A 26826-nucleotide genomic window follows, 5' to 3' on the forward strand; every position below is an offset into this window, starting at 1 on the left:
ATGTTCATCTGATGTCAGCCATGACCTTCTGGGCCAATTTTTTTTTCTATTAAAAAAAAATGCATGCCGTACCATATCACTCCAGGTTTATATATAAAAAAATCTAAATTAAAATTAAATAATTATTCAAAATTTATAATTTTATTATAATTAATTAAATTCTCATATATTTATTTTTATTTAATCAAATATTCAAATTTTATTTTTATTTAATTAAATTTTTAAATATTTTTTTCATATAATTAAACTTTTAATTGAAAAGAAATTGATGATGATAGTTAATTAATTTTCATCTTTTAAAGATTCCACTGAAAAATTATATATTTGAAATTTTAATTCATTGTAATAAAATAATAAAAATTTTAGTGATTATTTAATTTTAATTCAAAAATTTTTTTATACTTCAGCCTATTTTCAGTCTAGAAAAACTGTTAGAAAAATGTAGATTCTTTATGAAACTTCATATTGGTTCACAGAGTAAGTTATGGTTATTTTTAATCTTTTATCGAGCCATAAACAAGTAAAAAGAATGTGAAATGTATAAAAAAAATTTCAAACGAAACTTTAATAATTATATAAGTTTTTAATATTTTATTATAATAAATTAAATTCTGAATTTTATATTTTTACTCAATTAAATTCTTCAATATCTAATTTCACCAAATTAAATATTTAAATATTTATTTTCACCTCAATTGAATTATGGATTAGATGAAAAATAAGTAATGACAGTTAATCAATTTTTGCCTAATAAAGATTTAATTGATGAAAATAAATTTTTAAAGATTTAATTGGTTGTAATAAAATAAAAAAGAATTAAATGATTTTTTTAAGTAAGGAACTTAAATGATTATTAATTTTTTATTTAATAACTTTTTTGACCCGTTAACTTAGAAAACATTAACTTGACTAAGCTTTTCATTATTTCAAAAATTTTGTATTCCAATAGTAAATAATATCGATAAAGTTGGTTCAATGGATAAAATCGTTGTCACCTATATGTAAGTAATTTTGCATTTGAACCTTAGTAGTGAGTTGATAATATGTTTTTGTACTACTAGATGAAAAATATCATTTTCAATATTTGCACCTTGATTTGTAGGTTAGAGTAAATTTATTTGTCACAAATTTTTTTGACAAAAAAAAGTGATTTCTAGAATCATATATATTAGTAATTTTTAATAGTACTCTAAAGAATCTTTTTATAAATTAATTTAGTTAGAATTAGGAGAGTAATCGATCGAGTTCAAATTGATATAATATTAAGTTCGAGCTCGAGCTTAAACTCGAGTTCGACTTCAAATTTAATACTCAAAACTCGGTTCGAACTTGATTGAATTTTATTATTTTAGTTTAAGCTCGACTCGAGATAGACATCAAGCACCTCGAATTTGCTCGATTAGATTCGATTACTTTGTAAAAATAAGTTTGATTCTTATATTAAAAAAAGCTCGATTATTTGTGCTTGAACTCGAACTCGAGTTCGAGATATTTTATCAATTAAAATAATTAAAATATAAAAACTTAATTAAACTTGTGAATAACTCGAGTCAAGTATATGAATGTTTAAATTTGATTAGATCGATAAATAAAATTACTCGAATTTGAGTTTGACTCGTTAATAATTGAATCAAATTTGAATTTTATTTTAATCGAACTCGAGTAGCTTGTGAGTACTGATATATCATTTATACTCATAATCAGAATTGTCAAAAAAAAAACCAATAAAATTGCAAATATGTATCCTTAAGAATGACGAAGATGTTCAATAGATTATATTTTTTTGTTATACAAAAGTTATAGTCTAAATATAAAAATAGAAGTTTATAGGTATCAAAATTGGACTTTTAAATTTATTCAATGTTATATTTTAAAAATAATTGTATAAATCAATTTAATTAAATTTAAAATTTGACAAACTCTATTTTAATACATAACAAATATGGTAAAATTTACTTAAATTAACATTAATTTCGAATTAATTTCAAACTCCATTTGAAATAATAATAATTAAGTTTCTTTTGGATAATTACTGAGATTGATTTCAATAAAATTAAAAATAATAATAAAAATAATTATAACTGTAATTAAAAAAAATTACTATAATTGTAATTAAAAAAAATTTTGAATAAAAAAATTATATTAAATGAATTTCACTCTAAATCACAACTCATAAAAAATATGGTAAAATTCAAAATTTTTTTGTTTAAAATTAAAAGAATAGCTCGTAGCACCTAAGCTGATCATTTCAGATAGCAATAGAATTTGGTCTAAATTTGCATATTACAACTTTGACTCAAATTTAGTGTTCTCTCTTTGGCAAGGTTCAATGGAACATTTCCACACGAATTGTAAAGAAAAAAAAAATTATATATTAATTTTTTTCATATTTTCTCGTATTTATATTTAAAAAACAAAAAAGAATTAAGACACGTAAAGATCCTTAGCACACAAATACAGGATGGTGTATCAATGTTTTTGAGCTTTGCCTACATTGTATGGTCTTCTGGACACAAAGGCTGCGCTGAAGGCTTTGAAGTTTGAAGTTTATTTATTTATTTTTTTGGGATTGTATCAAGGAACTTAATCATCAAATATCAAAAGCTGGTAGCTTTATTATTATCTTAAGCACAAGTTGGCAACAGTTTATCCTCAGCCCATTTTACACTTTTGTTCTAACGTTATTTCGTGCCTATTTGTCCAGAGTATTCGCTTCTATCAAATAGCTTAAATATATAAATTAAGAGTTCAATTTTTCTCAAAGATGAAGGATAAATAAATAGGTATTGAAATAATTTATTGACAAGCAATGCAAATATATTTAAGATGATTTGGTTTAGAAAATGTGTATTTTGTATCTATTTTTATATTTTATTAATCACGATCAATAACAGTTACGTTGCTTAATCATTGGTGTTTATATATGATTTCAAGATATATAATAATTTATTTATCTAATATCTTTTTTTTTCTCCTTTTTATAAATTTGATTGATTTGAACATGAAAATACGTTTTAAAATATATTTTTCCATGTTTCTTGATTTTTTTTTTGGATAAATTTCATATGTTTTCAATTTAATCTCAAACGAACTCTATTATTGTTACATAAAAAATTTCATAAAAAATACAAAATTTTTTAATTATCTGATCACCAGAATCTTGGAATATATTTTGGAAAATCTTTTTTTATTTGGGTTTTTCTTTAGAAAATGATGAACAATAAAGGATGCCTCAACTTGAGAGATTAGAGGAAGAAAGAAATAGAGGGTGAGAAAAAATTTAAAAAATTGAAAATTGATTTGAATTTATAATATTCAGTTTGATTTGATTTAAAATTTTTATTTTATTTAAATCAAGTTTAAATTGAATTTAGGATTAAGATGTAAAAAAAAAAAAATTAAATCGAAATAAATTATATATTTTTATTAATGTTTATATGTATTTTAAATTTTTATGAAATAAAATAATTATTTTATATATAAATTTATTTAAATATATTAAAAATAAAAAATAAATCTAAAAATCAATGAAGAACCATTCGTTTCGAATCATATTGATTTTAAGAGAAGATTTATATAAATTCATATAAAAAAAAAAGTGCTTTTCATTATCATAATATACTAAAAAAAAGAGCATTCATCTTCGTAATATACTATTAGTATACAAATAAAAGAAAAGTACGTGTATAAAGTAGTTACAATTACTTTTAAAAATTTAAATCAAAACAAAATTTCAGCTTTTTATTTCTCTGCTTTGCCTGCTCTGATCAACGATCAATTTACCGACAGAGCTAACGTGAATCCCCCGCAGAAGCTCCGTCCATCCTTTTTTTTTTCCAAGTTCCAACACGGAAATTTTCAGTTAAAACTTTGCTACTAGTTTTTTTGGCGGTTAGTTTTTCGCCGGAATATTCCTCCCATTAATCGAATTTTCTCTTCTGTAATTGTGTTATTTTATTTTAGCCCTTATTCTAATCTCAAATTACTATTTATTCTCTCTTAAATTGTTGTTTTGTTTGTAAAACTTATCATCCGGCACTTAGTTTTTTTTGTTCCTTTTTTTTTTTTCGTTTTTCCACCAGTTTCTCAGCAGCCAAACAGAGCATTTTAAGATTGCTTACTTTTTTTTTAATCTTATTAAGTTATTACTCTCAATTAGTTCGCATCATTAACTGCAAATTCCCAAAATTTTATTTTCTTTAATTATGCTTAATTCTGATTCTTTTTTTTTGGGGGGGGGGGGGGTTTCAGGTGTGAAATGAACGTTGAATAAAGGTGAACAAAGGAACAAGGAAATTAGGGAAGTATGAGGTTGGTCGAACAATTGGAGAAGGAACATTCGCCAAAGTCAAGTTTGCGCAGAATACAGACAGCGGTGAGAGCGTGGCCATGAAAGTTTTGGCCAAAACCACCATTCTTAAGCACAGAATGGTTGATCAGGTATTTTATTTAATTCTTCAAAAACACCCCTAAAAGCCTTTGGCTTTAGATTTTGTAATTCGTATTCATTGATTTTTTTAAACTGTTAATGCTTTGTTTAGCGAACTAGTTGAAAAATAATGATGATTGTCTTCCAATTTTGTTAAATGTAACTGAATTCACTGCTAAAATAATCAAATTGAGTTTTTCCCGTTTGATTGTTCGGTTGGAAATCGTGTTTGGGCTGTTTCGCAGTTCTGCATGAATTGTGGTTGTTAAGAACTTAAGATTAAGGCTATGGCCCATGGGACATGCTGATATAATGAATGCATGAGACATCAGTGTTGTGTAGAATGTAAGTAGCAAATTGACTACAAGAATGTATATGGTAAATTCTCCAAAAAAAAGTGGATGGTGATTAGATTAATTTTCAAGTCAGTATGAGCCTTCTGAATCTTGGACATGCGCTGACCTGATGAAATAGCTTAAGTTAAAGTTTTACTTAACGTTGCTTCCACACTGTTGGAGCAGGCTTAATTTGCTGTAACTTGTAGAATGAGTACTTGAAATACTCTATTATTGATTTGAGAAATATCTTTATATTTATGCAGCTTATAATTTTCAGTATCCAGATCAATATCTTTATATTCTTCCAATCACTTTTATTTTTCTTACTGTCTTTTCCCCTCATATCTGTTATATTCCTTGCTATTTCTCAATATAACTTTCATGTGTTCCCCTTGGCCCTGTTCTAGGGACACTGTTTTGACACAGGATTGTTAATGAAATTCTTTGGATCAGGAGGATTCTTGTTTAGTAGAAAAGTCTTTTTGATAAGATAAATAGTTGTTTTTGTCCTGTCTTTTGAATTTATTTAGTGAAAAACTAGATCACATCACTTTCAGAACTCAAGCAACAAAAGGTGTCTGGATATTATTTTTTCCCTGTAAAATATGTTTGTCTAATATAAAACCAAAGTCATATTGTTCATATACTATAAGTGTTCAGGCAGAAACCTTCTTCCTGTAGCACCCGTTGGGGATATGTTTGCATTTGATTTCCTGCTTCCTTGGTTATTTAAATCTAGGCCTAAGGATTTTAACTCCTTAGCTCCATAATATTTGAGAGCTTCTATGGGCTGTGAAATTGTAGAAGCATTTTGCATACCAGCTTGATTTATGAATATCTTCCTTTATGCCCATTAGTTGACTAACCCTTTTTTGGGTTTTTTTTATTGGTTTCAGATTAAAAGAGAGATATCCATAATGAAGATTGTTAGACATCCTAACATGGTTACGTTGCATGAGGTATGTATATACTTTTAATAATGTACATCTTATGTTGATGTTCCTGCTTACATTGTTGATTATTACTGAGTACCTTTTTTTTAATTTTAGGTTTTGGCAAGTAGGACAAAGATATATATTATTCTTGAGTTTTTAAGTGGAGGAGAACTCTTTGATAAAATTGTAAGGCATCTCTTGTCTTCCAAGTATTACCAGCTTTTTTATCTTAACTTATTCTCCATAATTTCTTTGTGTTTTTTCTTTGTTGTTATTGTTTTTTTTCCATTTATCTTCTCTTTAACTCTTCGTGTAGGTTCCTGGTGGAAGACTTCCGGAGAACGAATGTAGGTGATACTTTCAACAGCTTATTGATGCTGTTGCTCATTGTCACAGTAAGGGTGTATACCACAGAGACCTAAAGGTGCAATATTTTGAATTCAACATCTTTGAAAAGCACTTATTTCATGAATCCATCTTTTAATCTTCACTAACGTTTTCTTTTCCTCTGCATTTTATAGCCTGAAAATCTTCTTCTTGACTCCTATGGAAATTTGAAGGTTTCTGACTTTGGACTGAGTGCGTTGCCCGAGCAAGTAAGCATATTGACTTCTATTTAGGATTTATACAGCAGAGACTATTTACTTAAAATTTTTCTCTCTCTCATAATAAGTTCATACCCATGAGCAGGGGGTTAAACTTCTCCATACAACATGTGGAACCCCAAATTATGTTGCACCAGAGGTACATTCTGTCAAGCAATTTAAGGATTGTGCAACAAAATTGTCTTATTGTCTACTACGCTTTGCCACAGTGTTTGACTTCCAAGATATAATTGATTTTTGCTCATGACTTTGGTCAATTAGTTGTTGTCTGTGCCAGCCTCTTGCATTTTGAACTGCAGGACATTTGAAATTGCTTGCATTAATTTTTTTTCTCTAAAATAGGATTCCGTATGTCAATGCCACTAAAAAATATAAAAAGTTCCAATTCAAATTCTAACACAATTGCTGATATTATTGTCATGCACTAGACAAGCAGAGCCCAATCTGCTAAGTCCTATATGTCTCCTTCGATTTGATATAAAAGTCTTCTTACGTGGGAGTCTACAACTATTTTAACTACTGATCTTTCACTTTGCTGCTTTTGCTCTGTTGCTCCAACAAATAATGATCCATTCATTGGATTTAATGTACCTTTTATCAATTATTACAAGTATTGAGTTAATAAATAAATATTAATCGGTGTTACGACTGCACAGAAACTTATAAGATCCCTAAAATACCCAATCATTAGTTTGTGATGTTTGCTAGGAATTATTTCTCTTTGGTTACGGGAGGGAAGTGGCTGAGATGCCAAGGGTACTAGGGATATTGCTGCTGAAGTAAAATTGAAGAATGGTAAATCATGGCTGTAGTTTCTTAATATCTTCATCCTAAATTTTTAAAAATCTTTAGCATTGATAGTTGTTGGCCGTTTTGTTTTCCATCATGGCAGTTTACTACTTTCTGTAATTTCTTAATAGCTTAGATATAGTCATGGCTGTAAATTGTAAGCATGTGGTGTTTAAATATGCATCAGTACTTTTAAAGACATGCATGTTTAAGTTTCTGTTACGTAGTTGAATTTCTCACAGTAAATCATTGGTCGTCAGGTGCTCAGCAACCTGGGTTATGATGGTGTGGCTGCTGATGTGTGGTCATGTGGAGTCATTCTCTTTGTTATAATGGCTGGGTATCTCCCATTTGATGGGACAGACCTTCCTACCTTGTACACAAAGGTTAGATACCATTATTTTTGCATGTTTGGCAATTAATGCATTGTTAATTTGCAACATGCTTATTCTTATGAGTGAACAATCTCTGCTAGCATTTGCGGGCACTGGCTTTTGCGGGCACTGGCTGCTATTAAGCTATTTGTGTACAGTTATGTTGCAATGCTCCTGCATCTTTTTCCTCCATTCTTTCTAGTTGTAATGAATGCTTGCCATCTTATTTACGTTCTCATTTTGTATCTTATTTTGTTCTTGTAATTTTCTCTGTCAGACATGCATCCTGTGCTGAAACTGAAATTCATGTGTCTTTTCATATAGAATAATGGAGTCTGCAAACCCCAAATATTTAATATTTGTTACTCTTGTAAAATCCTACCATTTAGTATATGTGAGGAACCACCTTAATTGAATTTAATGTATATCATGTAAGCACTTTAGTAAGTGCACTGATATAACTGTGAAACTTCTAACTGTTGCTCTGGTCAATGTGTAGGTTAATGCTGCTCAATTTTCTTGTCCATATTGGTTTTCTCCTGGGGCAAAATCATTAATAGAGAAGATCCTTGATCCCAATCCTAGAACTGTGAGTATATTTAGCTTCCCATTGAGTGTTGGGCTCTAGGTTTTATTTATTTGAACGCCTTCATGAATACATCATATGTATTGCATTATCCTATATGTCTATGAATGCCAAATATTTTTCTGCAACCTTAAAGTACTCAATGCATTTGCTTTGACATCTCATTAGATACAATTATTCAGCTCAAGAATGCTTTAATCTCTACTAATCTAGGAAGTCGTGGATGTTCAGTATATTGAAGAACCCCTAGAACAGGATCCTCCAGACAAAGCACTGCCGTTGCAATGATCAAATGAACAGACCAAGAACTTGTTTTTACATGAAAATTCCTTCCATTTTATATGAAGCAGAGAGTTCAGGCATGAGAATCAAATAAAATTTCATTACATCTGGTCTTAATAAGTTCTATTTTATTTCTAAAACACTATCATTTGTGACTATTTTTTCCCAAATTCTTCAATACATAATGGTAGGCATTAGTTAGATGAAGCAAGGTGAATAATACAAAGTTAAGATCTGTTTTGGTACTTGTTTCTGAACCACTCTCTAACTGGTTCCTGTATTACTGTAGCGTGTTCAGATTGAGGGAATTAAAAAAGATCCATGGTTTCAGAAGCATTATGTGCCTGTGAGACCTAGAGAAGAAGAAGTGAATTTGGATGATGTCCATGCAGTTTTTTATGACATTGAGATGGGGAATTGATTCTTTTGTTCTTTGGATTATTTTCTGATGCTTGCTTGCAGATTTTTCATTTTTGTCATGTCACTATTATTGATGTTATTAGAGTTAAGCACGTTAAATGCAACCTGATTGCCTTGAGAACCCTGTTCTCTAGATTTTTATTCTTTGCTATATTTCTCTTTGCTGAGTTGTCACTGGTATTTTGCAGGATCAGTACGCTGTTGAGCAGTCCGCAGTCAATGAGGGGGGTCCCCTGATAATGAATGCATTTGAGTTGATTACGCTATCCCAAGGCTTGAACCTGTCAGCATTGTTTGACAGGCAACAGTTAGAGCAATATATAAGTCAGTGTTTTCTGCTGCCATACGAAATTGTATTCCTATGTTCATTTACTAGTTTGTCCTTGAATTGTTCATATTGTTGTAGTTTCAGAAGTTGGCATTGCTAACATGTGATCTTTTATGTTATTTTACTTCATCTTAAAGCATGATCAATTTTCTCTTATTGCATCATACTTATTGGTTGGTTATAGGTGATACTTTAGTTGCTTGTTATTCTTGTGTAAAATGTGAAAAGCGTATTGAGTTTCTATATCTTGCACAATATTCAGTCATGTGAAATGGGTGGGGTGATCATCTCTTCTCCTTTTTACGATATCAATGCCTGTCTATGCTGTTTGCTGATAATTTACATGGAGAGAATGAGATGTTTATACTGTTTAATGCCTAGTGTACAAGCTATAGACCATACTTTTTCTTTGGCAGGATTATGTAAAACGGCAAACTCGTTTTGTATCACGCAAACCAGCAAGAGTTGTAATGCAAACTCGTTTTGTATCACGCAAACCAGCAAGAGTTGTAATATCAAGTGTTGAAGCTGTTGCAGAATCAATGGGTCTCAAGGTTCATACACGTAATTACAAGGTGTGACTTGTAAACATATTTTCATTCACAAAACGCAGGTCGCAGTTCAGTAGTGGTATGCACTATTGACTTTTACACAAAATGAAGCAATTTTATATTTTTACTCAAATAGTTTTTTGTTTCCTGTTTTATCATTTTCTTTCTAAAGAAAATAAAAACTACCTAGGCATGGTAACATGCTGATAGAGAAGCCCTAAAAATGGCTCCTCTGTAATAGGCACTTAGCTAATTTTAACCTTGAAAACTACCCAAAAACTCTCAGAAATAATTCTGTTAATCTAATACCTGTGGCTTAAGTTTTGCAACCATGCATTCCCTTTGCCAAATAATATTATGAAGGGATAAGGTTTAATCCAGAAATAGCACTGTCAAGGTAGTTTAACTTCTTTCTATTCCTGGCAATGTAAGTGATATTGGTGTCACCTTGATTGGGTGATCATGTTTCATATTGAAAAAAAATCACTGTACAAGTGTACTATATTAAGTTATTTCTTTTTCCTTACAATTTGTTCATTCCTTCTAACCGCAGACAAGACTTGAGGGAATATCTGCTAATAAGGTTGGGCAATTTGCAGTTGTCCTGGAGGTAGATTCCTAGAATTTTTTCTCATTTGGTAATCAGTCTTTAAATTGGCAGGTGAGTTTCAATATGACTTTTGTTTTAAAGTTAATTTTATATCTCTTATATAGGTTTTTGAAGTTGCACCATCAATATTCATGGTAGATGTTCGAAAATCTGCTGGAGATACTCTTGAATATCACGAGGTTGGTTGAATGTGTCTTGATCCTTATATTTTAAACATTTTATGCTATATTTATTGCCATTGTGTTACTCTTAGTTTTGTCTAACGAAAATAGATTATTGGTTATGTGCAAAACCAATTAAATTAAAACAGAATGGTTACAGAGATTTGCTTATTCTAATGAGTATATGCTAAATCTTTTGTGTAGTGTAGTCGATTCTCACATTGGTCGACTAAAGCTACAATTCAACCATTTTTGGCTTATTAAAGGAATTAAATTTTCATTATACTCTACCAAAAGTCTAAATATTTTCTTAGTTGTCTTTCCTTCTGCCATTTGCATCATCATTGATTCCAACTTGCACCTTGCACAATTTATGCCAGTGCTATCAATATTCTTTGCATGAGACCAGAACATCTCTTTCTAACCTTTTCTCTTGCTGTTTTATTCACCAACGGTGAACTTGTTGTGCCAGATTCATTTCAGTTTATGGTATTATCTCTGTAATTTTCTATTTCATGGTACAGTACGCATGTGGGTAGTCTTGTTTCTTACCTGCCTACTCTATGGGCTAATCGGCAACCCTGGCTTTATTGTTTTTGACTTGGATAACGATGTATCAATCAGGCAGTTATTGTTTTCTTCGAGTTTGTTTTATACACCCATAATATTAATCTAATGCTGCTAGCTTGTTCATGTTTGATTTCTGACTCTAAATTTTCTATGAATGGCTATCAGAAGTAAGTGATAAACAATCTTATGTTTCCTTTTTTGCAGTTCTACAAGAATTTCTGTGCTAAACTTGGAAATATCATCTGGAAACCGATGGAGGGTCTTGCAAATCCTAGTCTTCTTAGAACAATGACTTGCTGATCCATTTTTTGTGGATGTGATTCAAATCAGTGAAAGAAGATGGACCAAGAAGCTATGTCTCTGCTAAGCTTTCCCAACCAGCCGTCTTGCTATAATATTGTGTCTGATGCGTACGTGTCAGTTTCCGGGTTTATGGATCATGCTATCCTTGCTACATGCAGGATTAAAGAATTTATTACTCCTCGTTGACATATAGGCTCTGTCTCTTCCTCCACTTCCTTTCCCTCCTACCATATGGGGCGAGGCTGTCCCTTGTAATAATTTTTATCTTTTTGTAGCAAAGTTCACGTGTTAATGTCTCGTCTGTATTCAATGGTATGATGTGTAACTGCAATAATAATTCAGAGTAAAGCTCCATCTCCATGCCGTAAATGGAACTGTCTCCACTCCTTGGATTTCAGTTTTCACTGCTCTTTACTACCATTGACTGTTAACTAGATTAGCAGCAATCCGCAGCACTGTTTGCCACTGCTAACAATGCTGTACCTACACTTTTACAAAACCCTATGTTATAACTTTAACGTACGCCATTGTCTGAAAAAAGTTGCATAAGATTAGTTGAATGTTATCTTCTTTTAAAGGTGATTACTTAATTAATTTTGGGGTTCAATACCATCATTATTAAGTCTACGATTCTCCCAATTGCTCCACTCTTGCACCTCCAAAAGCATATTCATAGTGGCTGTTATTTACCAGGATTCTGATCCGTTGCCATTAAAACCACCTTTGTTACCATAAACACTGCTGCAATCATTGTCAAACACACCAATTTCGTTTTACGTTTTGACCTACAAATTCAAGCTTTTTAAATTCTCAAGTTGCTTTAAAACATCTCGGAAGAGAATATTAAAAACTTAAAGAGTCAGTGAGGCTGCAAAGTTTTTGTTTCTTTGTTTTTCCCCAGAAATCGCCATTTGCCCTCTTCAATAAAGGATGGTCCAACAGTTGTAACTAGTACTAGGACTACTACTACTATTAGCCAACAGGGCTACCCGTAGTGCCGATAGCCCTTCACCAGGAATCAGCCATGTGGTCTGCATTTTTTTACCTATGCCTATCATTAAATAGCCTTCTGAAATTGTGAATTCTTTAGCATTTAGGGGAAACCGTGCCACAATTCTGACTTCTCTGGCTTTCTGGCTTTTAACCTGCAATGAAAATAAATAAATCATAAAAAATAATGACTGAGATGTAAGTCTTTTATTCAAGTTTCCTTGATTTAACCACAATAAGAAACCAAAAAAAAAGTTTACATTCAAAAACTAGGGAGAGAATGAGTTGAATTTGATGTATACACCTAAGTACTTTTTTTTTAGTTAAAAACAATCTGAATTCATCTCTTCTTTAAACATGAGATACCTTATTATTGAATCAAATGCACTAATTCAATTTTTTAAACAGAAAATACATTGAGATATAAAATTCTTTTGAATCCCACGACATGAAATCAGCTACATATCTTTTATCAATATTAGTAATTCAATGTTGATTGACTTTTGTAAACTTGTTGAATTATATGAGCATTTATATATTTCATAAATAGATTTAGATTCAAAATATTAAATACAAATAATACTAAACATTAGATTCATGATTGATAAAAAAAATCATAAATATCATAAATTTATATATAATTAATTGTATAATTAAATTTATGATACATTATTTCAAATTTAATACCGCTAGCATTATATAGTATTTTGAAATTGATCTCCTTCGTTGCATCCAAAATCCATCAATTCTAAAAAAAGAAAAAAAATTTAGTGAGCGACTATGACAATGAAATTGATTTTCTTTTTGTCACTTCACACTGTCGGGAACAGGTGAAGTCCGGTCTCTGCTTTTATTGGTGTTTTGTTCCCTAAAATGACATGTGAGTCACGTTGGCAGTGCTAATACTCAGATTTTGTTGTATTTTACTACCTCTCCCGAAAACCGGTGTAAAGCATATTGAAACTTTGATCCAAATGTTGTTTTTATAGAATAATCCATTGATTAACAGCCTCCCATTCTTCTTGCGTATCCACTTTATTCACAAGCTGTTTTGTTGTTACAAAAGCTGAGCTCTTCCCATCCTTTTTCAAAGCCTGTTTTAACTTAATTAAATCTCAAGTTCATGTGAGCTTCATATATAATTATTTTTATATGAAAAGAAAAAGAATATTTTTTATTTAAAATAATTTTATTTTTTATTTTTTAAAAAATTATATGCTAATAATTAAATTAAATGTTTGAATGAAATATGAGACGTATTACAAATATTTTCAAAATCCGAGTATGGGGCGTCCTCTTGAAGATTATTTGCTCCATAAAGAGGTAAAAATATACTAGAGTTGCTCCAAGATGGAATGAATACAAAACTAACCAAAATTATCGATATGTGAGAAAATTGTGAAGCTAATATTTTGGTGTTGGGTGAATTATTTTTGAGTGGAACCAGCTTTTTTAAGGGATGAGAAAAAAATTAATAAATTTGAAACTATAATATTCGATTTGATTCGAATTGATTTTTTTTATTTGATTTAAATCAAATTTGAATATTAAATGTATATATTAAATTCGAATTAGATTTCGGATTGAAAGATAAAAAATAAAAAAAATAAAATCGAATTATATATTTTTTAGTTTTTATATATTTTTTAATTTTTATAAAATAAAATTAATAATTTTATATTAAAATTTATTTAAATATATTAAAATTTTACATTAAAATAATATATAAAAATTAAAAATCGATAAACCGAACCGAAACAAATTAATAAAATTCAGTTTAAATTTAAAATTTTTTTAATATTATGTAATATCAAAAAAAATAAAAACTAAATCTCAAGAACAAACCATTGTTATCTTTAACTCTCGTAGCATATTACCAATGGATCATCCGCTTGTCTTCGATTGTATGTATATATAGCTTAGGTTATTCGGCCTTTTTTCTTCATTTGTCTTGAGGGACACTGACTTTTCCTGAAAGAAAAAATTTATTCCATGCCATACAAAGTTTCGTAAGCTTAAATACTCTGAGCTAAACTGATAATTTTTTATTTCGTATAAAATATTAAAATTATTTTAATACATCAAATATAAATTATATTTTTTATTTTTATTAAATTTATATATAATATTTATAAATTTTAAATCATATAATTTTTATATTTTTTTATCATTATTATATTGTGTATAAAATTATCATATCTACTTTAACCTCTAATTATAGGCTTTTATAGATTTTGGTTTCCACTTTCCATGCAAATTAAATGATATCCCTTGGTCTCGCTAAGAAGCTAGGCAGATTCGACCAGTTCTATTTACATCCAATGTGCAAGCCATTCTTTGCTAAAACATGATTTTCATGTTTAAAACAAATATTAACTAAAGTACGATTGAGGTGATGATTTATTATGATGGTGCAATGTCTTTCAAAAAAACCCAAACATGAACAAGCACATAGGAAAGTTCTAATAAAACAAATTTTAGAAGACATGGATGCTGTCAATGCATTTTTCCCACCTTTCGGCAATCTGCGTCAGTATAAATTTTTTAATATACAGATTAAAACTCCTATGTCTTGGACTCGAAGGGCCTATATGTTAAGTGAAAAAACTATACAAAATAATTACGTCATGTCAATATATATCATTTTTATTATAATTATGTCATATAATTATATTATTAAAAATTAAATTATTTATTATAAAATAAATAATCATTTTGTTAATATAAATCATTATTATTTAATTATTTCATATAATATATAATTAATAATTAATTTTTATTAATATAATTACATAATTTAAATAAAAAGATATATATTAATATGACATAATTATTTCGTACAATTTTTTTATATGTGTTATCTTCGCATGAAAATAAAAGTAAATTGAGTCATACCTTGTAATTGCATGATGACTGAAAAATGGTGGTATAAATATCTCTTTATTATGTCTTCATATAGATGTTGTCTTTCAATCAATAATTTGTGAAAAAAAAAAACTAGTCAGCTAGCAAAAGATGAAAGAAGGGGTAACTTCAGTCACTTCACCCTGAAACATGAAGACAAGAGTAACTATTTCTTGATGGAGAAATTTCAAAAATTTTAAAGCTATTCTATGGGACCCCCCCAAAATTCTGATCAGATCAGATGAGTTGTATTTTTCTGTTCTTTCTTTTATTTTTTGAGTGATGAGAGATGCTTCTTTTTACAGGCAACCTCATCATGATCCCCTACTCTTTGCATCGATATTAACTGCTTCCTAATTCCTTCCCCGAGAAACAAACAAGCTTCTTAAACTCCATGCTGCAGCAGCAATTCGTAGTTTCTCTTTTCACTTCTCCTAGCAGACAAGACTGATGGCTTCATTGAAAAACCATCCATTTGATCTAAAGATTGCAGTCAGTGTTTTGCTCATCTTATACTTCACATTTTTGCCATCCAAATCAGGTAAAAAAATGGACGCCTATAAAGCTTATAAACAAGCGCTGATCATAAATAAACTGCAAGATCCTATCGTGTTGTTAATCGGTGGTGTAACGTTTATTCCTGGATTTTTTGGCAGTTGGGTCAGTATCTGTAACAGATAATGACAGTTCCAAGGAAGTGAAAATGGTTCTGGGTTCAAGGCCACCCAAGTGTGTCAACAGGTGCTTCAGCTGCAGACCATGCATGGCTGCTTTAGTTGCTCCTCCCCACCATAGAAATGGCCAAAGTTCTTCATATCAAGGTGATGAAAGCTATTATCTGCTGGCCTGGAAATGCAAATGTGGTGATAAGTTCTTCCAACCTTGAGCAAAGATTAATGTATATATGTAATTATAGCCAAAACCCTATAAACTAGGAAGCTTTTCCTTGGCAATCTGCTCTCTCTCTCCCTTTGTCTGTCGATGTTGTATCTGCTAATGATTCTACTTCTAGTGCCACAAACATTAATTTTAGCTCTAAATTCTAATGCATTGCCTCTTTTGCTGTCTCTCATTATTGCTGAGTAACAAAGCCTTGCAACTTGGGAATCAAGGGAAGAGTTGAAGACTGCATGCCTCCATTATCTCCAATACTTTTTCTTTTCTGGTTTTTTTCACGTTTTCATTGACACATTTTGCCACATTTCTGTGAATCAGTCCGCTCCAAGCTCAATTTAATGTTCAACCTCCCAAAACTATTAAACAGTAGAGTCAACAAACATTTTATTTAAATTCTTTGAGTTATATTTCTTTCCTCTGTTTCTTTGGATCGGCAGCTGGGAATTGGAGTTATAATAAGAAATTTCAAAGAATCATTGTTACATTTATATATCCATTTCTACTCACCTTTCCGTCAGTCTGATCTTATCAGAATATTCCGTAACATTAAGATTTTATTTATTATAAAATAAAAAATAATCATTTTTATTTCATACAATAAAAATTTAGAAAATGACTCTTCTTAGTGATGTTTACCCTTGTGTTCGTGCAGCTCTAAAGTTGGATTTTTTTCTTTTTTTGAAAATTCCTATATTCTCTTTCAAGCCATGAATTTAAACACTTTTAGATATGATCGTGTTGTATATATTTTGAACACCTTACTATATTTATAAAAATATTACTGATATACCTAAATATATACTATAAAAATATATATTTCAATATATTTTCTTTTATTTTTTCGGAAAATATATGCATACAATTTACAAGTAAAAATTATAAATATTTCAAACAAAAATTTTGGAAACTAGACTGATGCAAAATGAGATGTAATTTTCGATTATCTTCATAGTTTGTCTTCTAGAAGTTTTAGTTGATTGTGATTTTCACAGTCCGTTCAAAGAATTTTCACCAGATGCCATGAACCCGTATCCTCTCTTTGGACCTTGTTAGGTTACATGAATGTGCCAATTCCAGAGGAAAGGTCTTGCAAGGCCTGAGGATGACACCATTGTCTATGTTCCTATTTGATATGGAACCTGCCTTTCTGCTCTAAGTTAACAGTAGGAATCCTTCCAAGTACGAGCTTCTATGTTCACTTCAAATCGTAATGGAAGTTCAACAAAGGTTTAACATAGCAAAAAAAGAAGAAAATGAAAAACAGTGGAGGTAAAAGAAATACAGAGAACAGAATTGGGTGGACCGACCACGGATTGTGAAATTATACAAATGAAATAGAAACTGTATTTTGATCATTTTGTTTCTTCCTTTCCCCACAGCTGTATACTTCTCCTTAATGTTCAAAATTACAAAGATGAACAATTGTTAATATGTAGAAAAAACCTGGAATGTTTTTGTTTCTCTGATATTAACTTCAATCATACAATCCCTCCTGCTCCCATACTTCCACCAGAAAATCAATCATTTCCTGCCAATTAAGTCATGGTTAGAAGGCAGTAAAAGCACATCTGAAAGCAGGGCAAGAAAAGGTACTTAAAGCCACCAACTCGCCGAGTGGAACTTACTGAAAGAGGAATTGGCCGGGGGAATGGGTTCCTGGTCCCAAGTAAACTTTCATAAGTTGCATTCCAACTGTAGTAATGTAACATGAGGATATTACACATAAGTAGGATGACCATTAACTACTAAAAGATTACGTTTCATTTTCAATTATAGGCATTACTCCAGCCTCTTTAAGGTTTCTTCATAGCTCAACACATGTATTCTTTACCTTATGTGTTCATAGCACAAGTCTTCACTACTCAGAATTATATACCCATCACTTATCACTGAATTCGTCACAACAAAAAGCTTTTGCAATACAGCTCTATTTTTTATTAGAGTACAATCTGGAACAGAATGAGGCAATGTATTCAGAAAGAAGCTTTCATGTCCTATATAAGTTGTCAAGCCTCTCTCTAGCATTCCATACTTTAGGATGACTGCTATCGTGTTGAAACACAGAATGTCAAAATAATGAGTGACACACCTTATTCTAGGCTGTCGACTTTGTTGAGTATGATTCCTAGGCCCACTACTTCCAATCCATTGGAGTCTGGTCTGATTCCAGACGATAAGACCTGCAATTAACAAAACTAGAATTGCAAAATTTAATTTTGGGGTCTCAAAGTTGACAATAGTATCATGAATAAAATTTCAATTATCCTTGGTTTCATATATTTTATGGACATGATAAAGAATATAATGAATAAAACTTGCCCTGATTTACAAAATCAGATGGGTTGGCTACGCCACCGGTGCTACTGCATTGACTTAGAGTTGGGTTCGATGCGCTGATTGAAGACAAGCTTCTTTGAGATTGAACAGCACTGTTTTCCAAATCATATGTGCTGGTGCTCCAAAAATCATCTGAAATGATAGGCTGCCTTACTATACGCCCTTGAATTCTCAATCGTTTTGCTGGCTCATCAACAGTAATAATTGGTGTAGGTTTAGTGCAGCATCCAAAACAACCACTGCTCTGTTAAAAACCGTGTTAAACCATACACAGTGATATAAAACATCTTCCAAGAAGCTACTGTACAACTTAGCCCAAGCAAAAGGTTTTAACATTTTCAATAAAAAAAAATTCGGTAGAAAGCTACATGTTCTCTTTTTCGTTTCCATTGTTCAGGAATAGGAATATTTAAATGAAATTCAATGGTTACACAGCCTAGACAGCATCAACAATGTCATCATAGGACCACTTTAACGTCAAGGAAACATTTCGTAAACTACGTGTTGAAGCAATTTATCAACTATATCTCCAAGAAGAATGATGTCGTAGTTGGAAAGAATATAAACAAATAAAACTACTTCTGTTGGACTGCTCAAGCAGCTAACCTAGCATTTACAGGTCTGATTTCCATCAGCGAAATTGAAAGATCGGCTAACAAATGGGAAAACTTCGTTAGCCGAAAACTTTTCATAAAGACATAGTATTATAATTGGTTTCCCAGCTGCTAAAGCAGGGAATTTCCCACAGACATAAAGTGCAGTACATAATGATTTTCTTTACTTAAGGGTTTTTGTCTATTTTCTACATTTCACTTTAACAATCTTTTTAATATACCATCTTCTTATGGTACTAAAGTTCGATCCTTGCAAAAAATTGATAATAGTAAACCCCCAAGAAAACCATACAAGCATATTCAGTTCCACACAAGAGCCCTTGTTCTCCGCCACATATCAGATTCACATGTCTGTTAACTCAGGATTTTGTTCTAAGTTTTGTTCCATCCAATCAAGCAGTTTACACTTGCAAAGCGTTGTGCATAAACAGCCATGTCATTGTATCAAATCCCCCATCCCCCCCAATAAAATCTATTTGCTCACGTATCTTTGAGGATTGGTGCTTTAACTTCTTCAATATTTTCGCTTGATGCTTTCCTAGAAAAACTGGGTTTCGTCCTAACTCCGAATAAAGATCGCCCTTTGTTAACATATTAATAAGAATAAACAAAGCCCAAAACACATCCAAAAAGAAAGAAACAATCAAATCATTAAGAAAAAGAAAAGGAAATCAAACACTTACCCCATGCAAGAGAGAAGGTCACCGATCCAAGTACTGATCAAATTATTAACAGTCACCATGCTTTTTCCCGCAAAATTATCAAACAACACCCATCATCATAACCACCAGCGCCAACAACAATCCACATCAAAATCTCAAAACCCAACTCAATAGAAACCTAGGAATCTACCAGAAATGAATAATTGAGTACTTGAAATTGTCTTTTTTTTTTTTTTTTTTTCCAATTTTAGGATGGTAGGGGTTATTTTTATAGTAGGGGGCTGGCGGTTATTGCTGCTACTTGATTGGGCAGTTAAAAAAAAATGAAAGCTGAGAAAGTAATTTATGGTTCGATGGGTGTGGGTGGGGCAACTGTTTTTAACTAACCAGACGAAGGAGTTCAAGGGAGTTGGAATGCACGCGCCTTGGTTTTGGATTTGGCCTGCGAAAACGTGGGCGAACGAATGAGTGAACGTAAGAAAAGATGCGTCAAAAGTAAAGTCAATTATAGCTTTTTCTTTATTTTAGTTATCTTGTTTTTTATTTCGATTATTATTTGATTAATTATTATTTCATTAAATGACATGATGTTTCTCAGTCTGCGGTGTAAAACGAATTAAAAGAGAATATATATTATTCTTTTAAAAAAAGAATATTATTTGAAATAATTTTCTAATTTTATTCGAGAATAAAAATAAACTTTTACTTTTTTATTACAGAAAATAAAAGTTATAAAATTTTATTTCATTATTGGTATATCCATCAAATCTTAAAAATAAAATTTTTAAAATAATATTCACATAAGATTCTAAATATTTTTTTTAAATAAATTACATCATTCAACTAAAAAAATTTTACCAAAAAATTAAAATTTTATAATATTAAAAGTTTAATTATAATAAAATAAAATTTCATAATTTTAATTTAAAATAACAAAAAAATCAATATTTTATTTTATTTTTTAATAAACTTCACGTACTTATTTGGATATTATCAAAAAAAAAAATGATTCTTATGCTAATACTAGAAAACGACAATACAAAAAAAATTACAAAACGAGATTGAGTGTTGGTATTAGGATTAAAACTTGATTCTATATGATTGTGAAGGTTGCACGCTTCAAGTTTTTTTGTATTAATCATTGATATTTTATGGACACAGATTGGCCGCCCCTAAGCACATGTTGAAATCATTGAATGTATTCATCAAATCATTTGATTAAAAATTTTATGTGAAAAACCTTATGCATCCATTTAATAATATTTGAAAATTATTTATAAAAAAAAAAAACACTTTACCTACAAAGATTAATCTACTTGATAACAATAACGGATTTAAGAATTTTTTTTTAGTGTTTATTATAATATATAAAAATATTATAAACAAAATTTAAAATAATACATTGTTATATTATTTTAAAATTTCACAACAAGTTCTCATATTTTAAGAAAATATAATTACATCATTATTAATACTATCAAATATATTTTTTAACATATGTGAATAAACGATTATTAAAAAAAATAAAAAAATTTTAAGAATATCCATGAAAAATAAACAAACAATGTTTTTTATTTTCTAAGTTTAAAAGTGTACATATACACCCCTCCTTGTAACTTGCATTTGCCATTGATTGATAAGAACATTTTTTTATTAATTAAAATTTGATTTTTATACAAAATATTTTAAAAATAAAATCTTGAAAGCATTAAATAATATAAAAAGTCTTTAAAATTATCCAGAATTAATTAAGTAAAACCCAAATATCCAAGCATGGGAGTGAAGAGCAAAATAAGTGCTCTGACGCGTTAGTCAAAGCGAGCACTAAACACATTGCTGGCCATCGAATCCACAAGATATCAAATGGGCTCCTCTTTGCCTTTAAAAGGCAAATTTGAAATTCAGTGTTTACGCATGACTTTATCCTTAAATGTCTCCTCCATAAAAAATAGTGCATTTCTTCTTCAATGCTCAATGCATGGTTTCGGCATCTCCTCAAATCCACCAAGGATAAAAATGGAAAGAAAATTCAGGGTTAGAGCTTTGGCTTTCCTTAAACAAATGAACATGGGGGAGAAGGGAAAAAGAGCTCCAAGATCTTACCGCCTTTACTACTTCTATATTTCATTTGATTAGATTTTTTTCGTGCAAAGAAATCGTAAGACTACAAAAACTGAAATTTAAACTGCAAATTTACTAAATGCCACATTTTAAGGATGATTGCATAGACTATCTTATAGAAACCCCAAATTCTCATTTGATTATATTTCATTTTTCGATAAACAAGGATAAAATGAGTCTAAGAAACACAACGGTTACAAAACCATATGCAAGGATAAAATGTCACCAATTTCTCCATAACGCAAGGCAGCACCGGTTCCATAAATGCAAGCCCACGCACCAAAAACAATCAAAAGATACCGAGTTTCATTTATATGTGTGTTCCAACAGCTGTTTTAGGACAGCAACAATAAGCACAGCATCATGATGAAACAAAATACCAAAGATAGTTCCAGATATATCATCACTGTTCACTAATATAATTGCAACTCAAAACAAAATTCATAGAATCTTAGATTCAGCAGCATCAGTTGAATATGAAGTCCACAACTGTAATCTCCTTTTTGGTTCCCCTAATTTCCACGTTTGAATATGAGAGATGCCAGGTTAGCCCTCCATCCAATCATCAATGAAGGCTCTTGCTTTTTGGGAAGAAGGGATGCTAGTCCTGGCCGCATGCTGTAGCTGGGCACAATTGCATGCTTGACATTTGTTTCTGTCGTTCTGGAAAAGATTCAACAAGCTCATTACCAAATCTCCAAACCACTGCTTAATTGAAAAGGTCCAATCTTGCAATAAATTCAACACTTAAACAAACGTACTGTACAGGCTAGGATAGCGGCAATGCAAAACTGTCTAGAAAAGAGTAACAACAGAGCTACAAGCATGTACTCTCTAATCATGGAGGCATAAAAAGAGTACAGCTATCTCACTAAAAAAATAAGATGAATGTAAAAGCTTTTTAAAAGTTTTTGGTGCATTTTCACTAGATCATGTGTGTACAGCATAATATCAGTCTCCATGATAGATACCCTGGTGCATGTCCTCAACTGTTAAGATGGCCTCCTATCAATCATACTACTTTGGGCATTCATTAAGAGTTCATTTAGTTTAGAAGCTAAATCTATAAGCAGCAAAGAGCTCTTAACTGTAGAAATTTTGGACCTTATAGAGGCAAAGCAACAAGCCATGCTATCGGCTAGACAAAGGGTTAAAAACCCAAATTATAATGTTGCCAAATTCATCAGGGAGTCACATCCTTTGGTGCAATTAAAGATTCAATCTGGTCGGAGCCTTCAGTTGAAATCTTTTTACAATGTAAAGAAATTAAGAAAGGCAAAACTTTTCTCTGGTATCTTCTTGTTTTTTTCCCCTTTCAACTAGCATTTTCAATAAACTACATGTTTGATTCAAGTCAATTATTTCTTCCAACAAATAAATGGAACCAACATTAGGTAGTCTATAATTAGGGAAGGCAGTTTGACCCATATCTGACAGGTTCTGACCCAACCCGATCTCTTAGGGTCTTTTTTTTGTTTAAATTGGGTATCGGGTCGGGTCGGGGGATAGAAGGAGAAAATCGAAGCCGGGTCAGGGTCAAGTTTTAGGCAAATCCGATCTGATATATATAAAAGAATTTTATTTTTTAATTAATTAATTAATTTTATATTTATATATTTATATTTATTTAATTTTCTATTTATATTTAAAAAATAATATTTATTAATTTAGGGTCGGGTTCAGGTATTAAAAAATTAAAAATCAGATCGGGTTAGGGTATTATATGTATATAGTCAAATTAAGTTCGGGGTGAACAAAAACCCGACCCAACCCGTTGCCATCCATATCCATAATTCAAATCTTAGCAGATAAGTGGTTAGATAAACAACTTCAGTTGTGTGGGTCAGCATGGCTGACACCTTTTGGTTTTAAAAATCTATAATCTATAAACATATAAAAGATTCAAAGTTGAAAGTATTCAAACAAAAGTACTCGACATTGATCTAACAGATACTTCATTAAGCAGCTGCAAAAATGATATCACTAAAAAATATTATCAATGAAAAGATCCCTTCCAATCGAAAGGCGGTCTATAAAATTGATTACCTAAGAGTTTAGAAACAGTGATTGAGCAATTCATAAAAATAAAGCCTTATAGTTATGGAGTATTATTTTCATTAGACTGAAATACTCTCATAAAAATATAACACCTTCCTCTAAGTAGACCGTATAAAGAGAGTCAGAAATCAAAAACCACAAAAATCCACTAACATTTTGCTTGTAACATAATTATAAGTGTTATTTTCATCATATAACTTGTTGAGTTTGAGGTTTAGGGGTTGGATTACTGAAACAAGAATGGAAAAACCTATTTACACCAAAAAATCAATGGCATCAATGACGATGACCAGGAAGTTTTTCTTTGAACATCAAGGCCCCCGTCAACTTGACAAGAAGCTAAAGGGCTTTAGATCAAGTTTTACCAGAGAGAAAGATCAAGCATGTACCTATACATAATTAAGGATTACGGAATCATATTGAAAACAATTTCTCAAAACAAACTTAAAATAAGTTATCAGCCTGTACTTTCAAAAACATGCTAATCGTGTGTATTTGTTCCTTGGGTAATTTTATCAGAACAACCCTTTTATTTTCTAAATCAAATGAAGGTACCTTTCCCAAATAAGTAACAATATAAAGACAATTGAAAGCAACAAAGCAATAGCATCACACTTCAGACAACAAATAAAGTCTTTGTTTCATATTTCATACTATCCACAGTATAATTGCCATTAAAAGTCCAAAATCTAAGCTGCCACTAAATTCGTACCAAAAGTGAACTAAGAGGGACAAAAACACACAAAAAACAAAGTAACTGTAAGGGGAGGGCCATACCTAGTAGGCAATATGCCTTCATAAGCAAATGTGGAAAGGCCTTGCCGTTGCTTATGCTTTGGGTTGGCAGTGCAGAGTACATAAACACGTCCACGGCGCTTAACAGTTCTGCAGAATTCACACATCTTTTTCACTGATGCTCGTACCTTCATACTTACCACTGCATAATCCAAATTAAGGTATCATCAAATTCTCCAAATCATACATAACCATAACATAATCACTTGAGTTATAATTATAGAAAACACCAACATATTAAACCATTGCTAAGATATCATTAAACTCTCCAAATAACACTTAACCATAACATAATCAATTAGCTTATAACCATAGAAAATAACAAATAATTCAATGAAGAACAAATCTGAAACCAGGAACCAACTTTATTGCAAGCAATTTGATATGAGTCTCAAGCAAGAATATTACTTTTTTGTTAAATAGAACAAAAATGAAAAACCCAAAGGAGGATTTACGAATTAAAATTGTCAAGGGAACCGCACGAAGCGAAAGAACTTTCACATGAAATTAAATTCAATCCTTATAAACAAGCAACGGAAAATTAATAAAAAAAAAAACTAGAAAGGGAAGATTTGTACAAGTAGTGAAGAACTATACCGACTACGAATGTTGAGATATTACTGTTCAGACAGTCAGAAAAGCCCAGAAGATTCCAAAAATTCAAGTTTGGCAGAAAGAACCTCTCTCTGGGTTTTTGTTGGTTTTCTTGGTGAGCAAATGCGATGCTCTTCTCTTGAAAGTCTTGGGGTTTTAGGGTAGGATGTGGGCTGATCGTGTTCGGTTTCGATTGAAACGATTGATCGAAAGGGTTTGCATATGGGCCCAATTATATTGGGTTTTGTCCCTTACAACTCCTTTCTAGTATTTTTTGGATAAAAGCCCGAAAAATATCAATGTGAATCACCATTTTTTTTTAGCGTTTGAGATTGTTAGAGATCGATTATGATTAACGAAATTAGAGATGTCAATGTATAAGGTATGGATACAATAAAATATTTTTTATTTTTATTTTTGGATTTTTATATTATATCCATCCTTATATCCATAATTAAGAAATATTTTAAATTTATTTTTATCCCAATTTTCATGAGTATTTAAAGTCTATGCTAAATCAGGATATAAGTTTATTTGACACCGAAGCTTCAACTGGACAAGTCATATCTGCAATTACAAGTGACATTATTGTTGTTCAAGATGCCCTTTCTGAGAAGGTGGGGAATTTCATGCATTACGTAAGCAGATTTATAGCAGGCTTTAGCATTGGCTTTGCTAGAGTATGGCAAATCAGTCTGGTAACATTGTCAATAGTTCCTTTGATTGCCCTTGCCGGTGGCATTTATGCTTATGTTGCCACGGGCTTATTGCTAGAGTTCGAAACTCCTATGTCAAGGCTGGTGAAATTGCCGAAGAGGTGATTAGGAATGTCAGAACCGTCCAAGCATTTGCAGGGGAAGAAAGAGCAGTGAAATCATACAAAGATGCACTGATGAACACATACAAGTATGGTAGAAAAGCTGGCTTAACCAAGGGTCTGGGACTGGGCTCTATACATTGTGTACTTTTCGTTTTCTGGGCATTGCTTGTTTGGTTCACCAGTATAGTTGTTCACAAGAACATTGCAAATGGTGGGGATTCTTTCACTACCATGCTTAATGTTGTCATCTCTGGCCTGTCATTACGACAGGCAGCACCAGCCATCTCTGCATTTATTCGAGCAAGGACTGCTGCCTATCCTATATTCGAGATGATAGAGAGGAATACAGTTAGCAAAACCAGCTCTAAGACAGGCTCACCCAAAACTTTAAACCGAGCCGTTCATTAATCAAAACCAAAGCTTTTAGTCTGAACCCATTCAAGAAATAATCTAGGCTTGATTCAGAAAATTGGTCTAAATTGATTTTGATCCAGGATTAAGCTCAATTTTTGGTAAGATATTTTCTTTCCCGTTTTGATTTTTTTGGTTGTAGCATGTCATTTATTCACTCATTTTATTTTATGTTTTCGTAATTTAAAAACATTGGTTAATAATAAAAATATTAATTTCAAAAAAAATATTCTCGAAAAAAAGTTGAAAGTATTAATTTTTAATTTTCTTTGAAAATAAATTTTCTAAAAAATATTTTTAAGAAAAAGTTAAAAGTATTAATTTTTCTTAAAAATAAGCTTT

The 26826-nt window shown here is 31.0% G+C and overlaps 3 protein-coding genes and 2 pseudogenes across 10 annotated transcripts; 3 read left to right on the forward strand and 2 right to left on the reverse strand.

The window, feature by feature from the left end:
- Positions 1-4275: 4275 nt before the first annotated feature.
- On the forward strand, positions 4276-12092 carry LOC111300834 (CBL-interacting serine/threonine-protein kinase 24-like; annotated as a pseudogene). The gene is made up of 14 exons (XR_016329649.1): positions 4276-4440; positions 5664-5726; positions 5817-5888; positions 6019-6126; positions 6224-6298; positions 6393-6446; positions 7357-7482; positions 7970-8059; positions 8628-8748; positions 8948-9061; positions 9498-9661; positions 10191-10247; positions 10352-10426; positions 11183-12092. The product of XR_016329649.1 is annotated as a CBL-interacting serine/threonine-protein kinase 24-like (transcript).
- Positions 12093-15310: 3218 nt separating this feature from the next.
- LOC111299044 (EPIDERMAL PATTERNING FACTOR-like protein 8) lies at positions 15311-16549 on the forward strand. Its single transcript, XM_022893943.2, has 2 exons — positions 15311-15716; positions 15832-16549. The coding sequence occupies exons 1-2, from the start codon at positions 15626-15628 to the stop codon at positions 16059-16061; spliced, it is 321 nt and encodes a 106-aa protein (XP_022749678.1). The 5' UTR covers positions 15311-15625; the 3' UTR covers positions 16062-16549.
- Positions 16550-16869: 320 nt separating this feature from the next.
- Positions 16870-20037, reverse strand: LOC111299043 (uncharacterized). 5 transcript variants are annotated; one of them, XM_089747067.1, is made up of 5 exons: positions 19707-20037; positions 18392-18648; positions 18162-18267; positions 17698-17728; positions 16870-17600 (listed from the first exon to the last, which is right to left on the reverse strand). In XM_089747067.1, exons 1-5 carry the CDS (start codon positions 19763-19765, stop codon positions 17547-17549), a joined length of 507 nt encoding a protein of 168 aa, XP_089603193.1. In that variant the 5' UTR covers positions 19766-20037; the 3' UTR covers positions 16870-17546. The 5 variants fall into 5 exon arrangements, with proteins under 5 accessions (XP_089603193.1, XP_089603192.1, XP_089603194.1 ...); XM_089747066.1 differs by having other exon boundaries at positions 17698-17764; positions 19707-20034; XM_089747068.1 differs by having other exon boundaries at positions 18162-18252; positions 19707-20031.
- A 2053-nt stretch (positions 20038-22090) lies between these two features.
- LOC111300311 (Ribosomal protein L36) lies at positions 22091-25414 on the reverse strand. 3 transcript variants are annotated; one of them, XM_022895946.2, is made up of 3 exons: positions 25257-25414; positions 24642-24801; positions 22091-22469 (listed from the first exon to the last, which is right to left on the reverse strand). In XM_022895946.2, the coding sequence occupies exons 2-3, from the start codon at positions 24791-24793 to the stop codon at positions 22319-22321; spliced, it is 303 nt and encodes a 100-aa protein (XP_022751681.1). In that variant the 5' UTR covers positions 24794-24801; positions 25257-25414; the 3' UTR covers positions 22091-22318. The 3 variants fall into 3 exon arrangements, with proteins under 3 accessions (XP_022751681.1, XP_089603196.1, XP_022751682.1); XM_089747070.1 differs by having other exon boundaries at positions 25238-25379; XM_022895947.2 differs by lacking the exon at positions 25257-25414 and adding an exon at positions 25115-25255.
- Positions 25415-25620: 206 nt separating this feature from the next.
- On the forward strand, positions 25621-26481 carry LOC149513631 (ABC transporter B family member 2 pseudogene; annotated as a pseudogene).
- The last annotated feature ends 345 nt before the right edge of the window (positions 26482-26826 follow it).

Source organism: Durio zibethinus, chromosome 18, assembly GCF_047325235.1.
Source record: "Durio zibethinus cultivar Kanyao isolate XHJ-2024 chromosome 18, ASM4732523v1, whole genome shotgun sequence".
Classification (NCBI taxonomy): domain Eukaryota; kingdom Viridiplantae; phylum Streptophyta; class Magnoliopsida; order Malvales; family Malvaceae; genus Durio; species Durio zibethinus.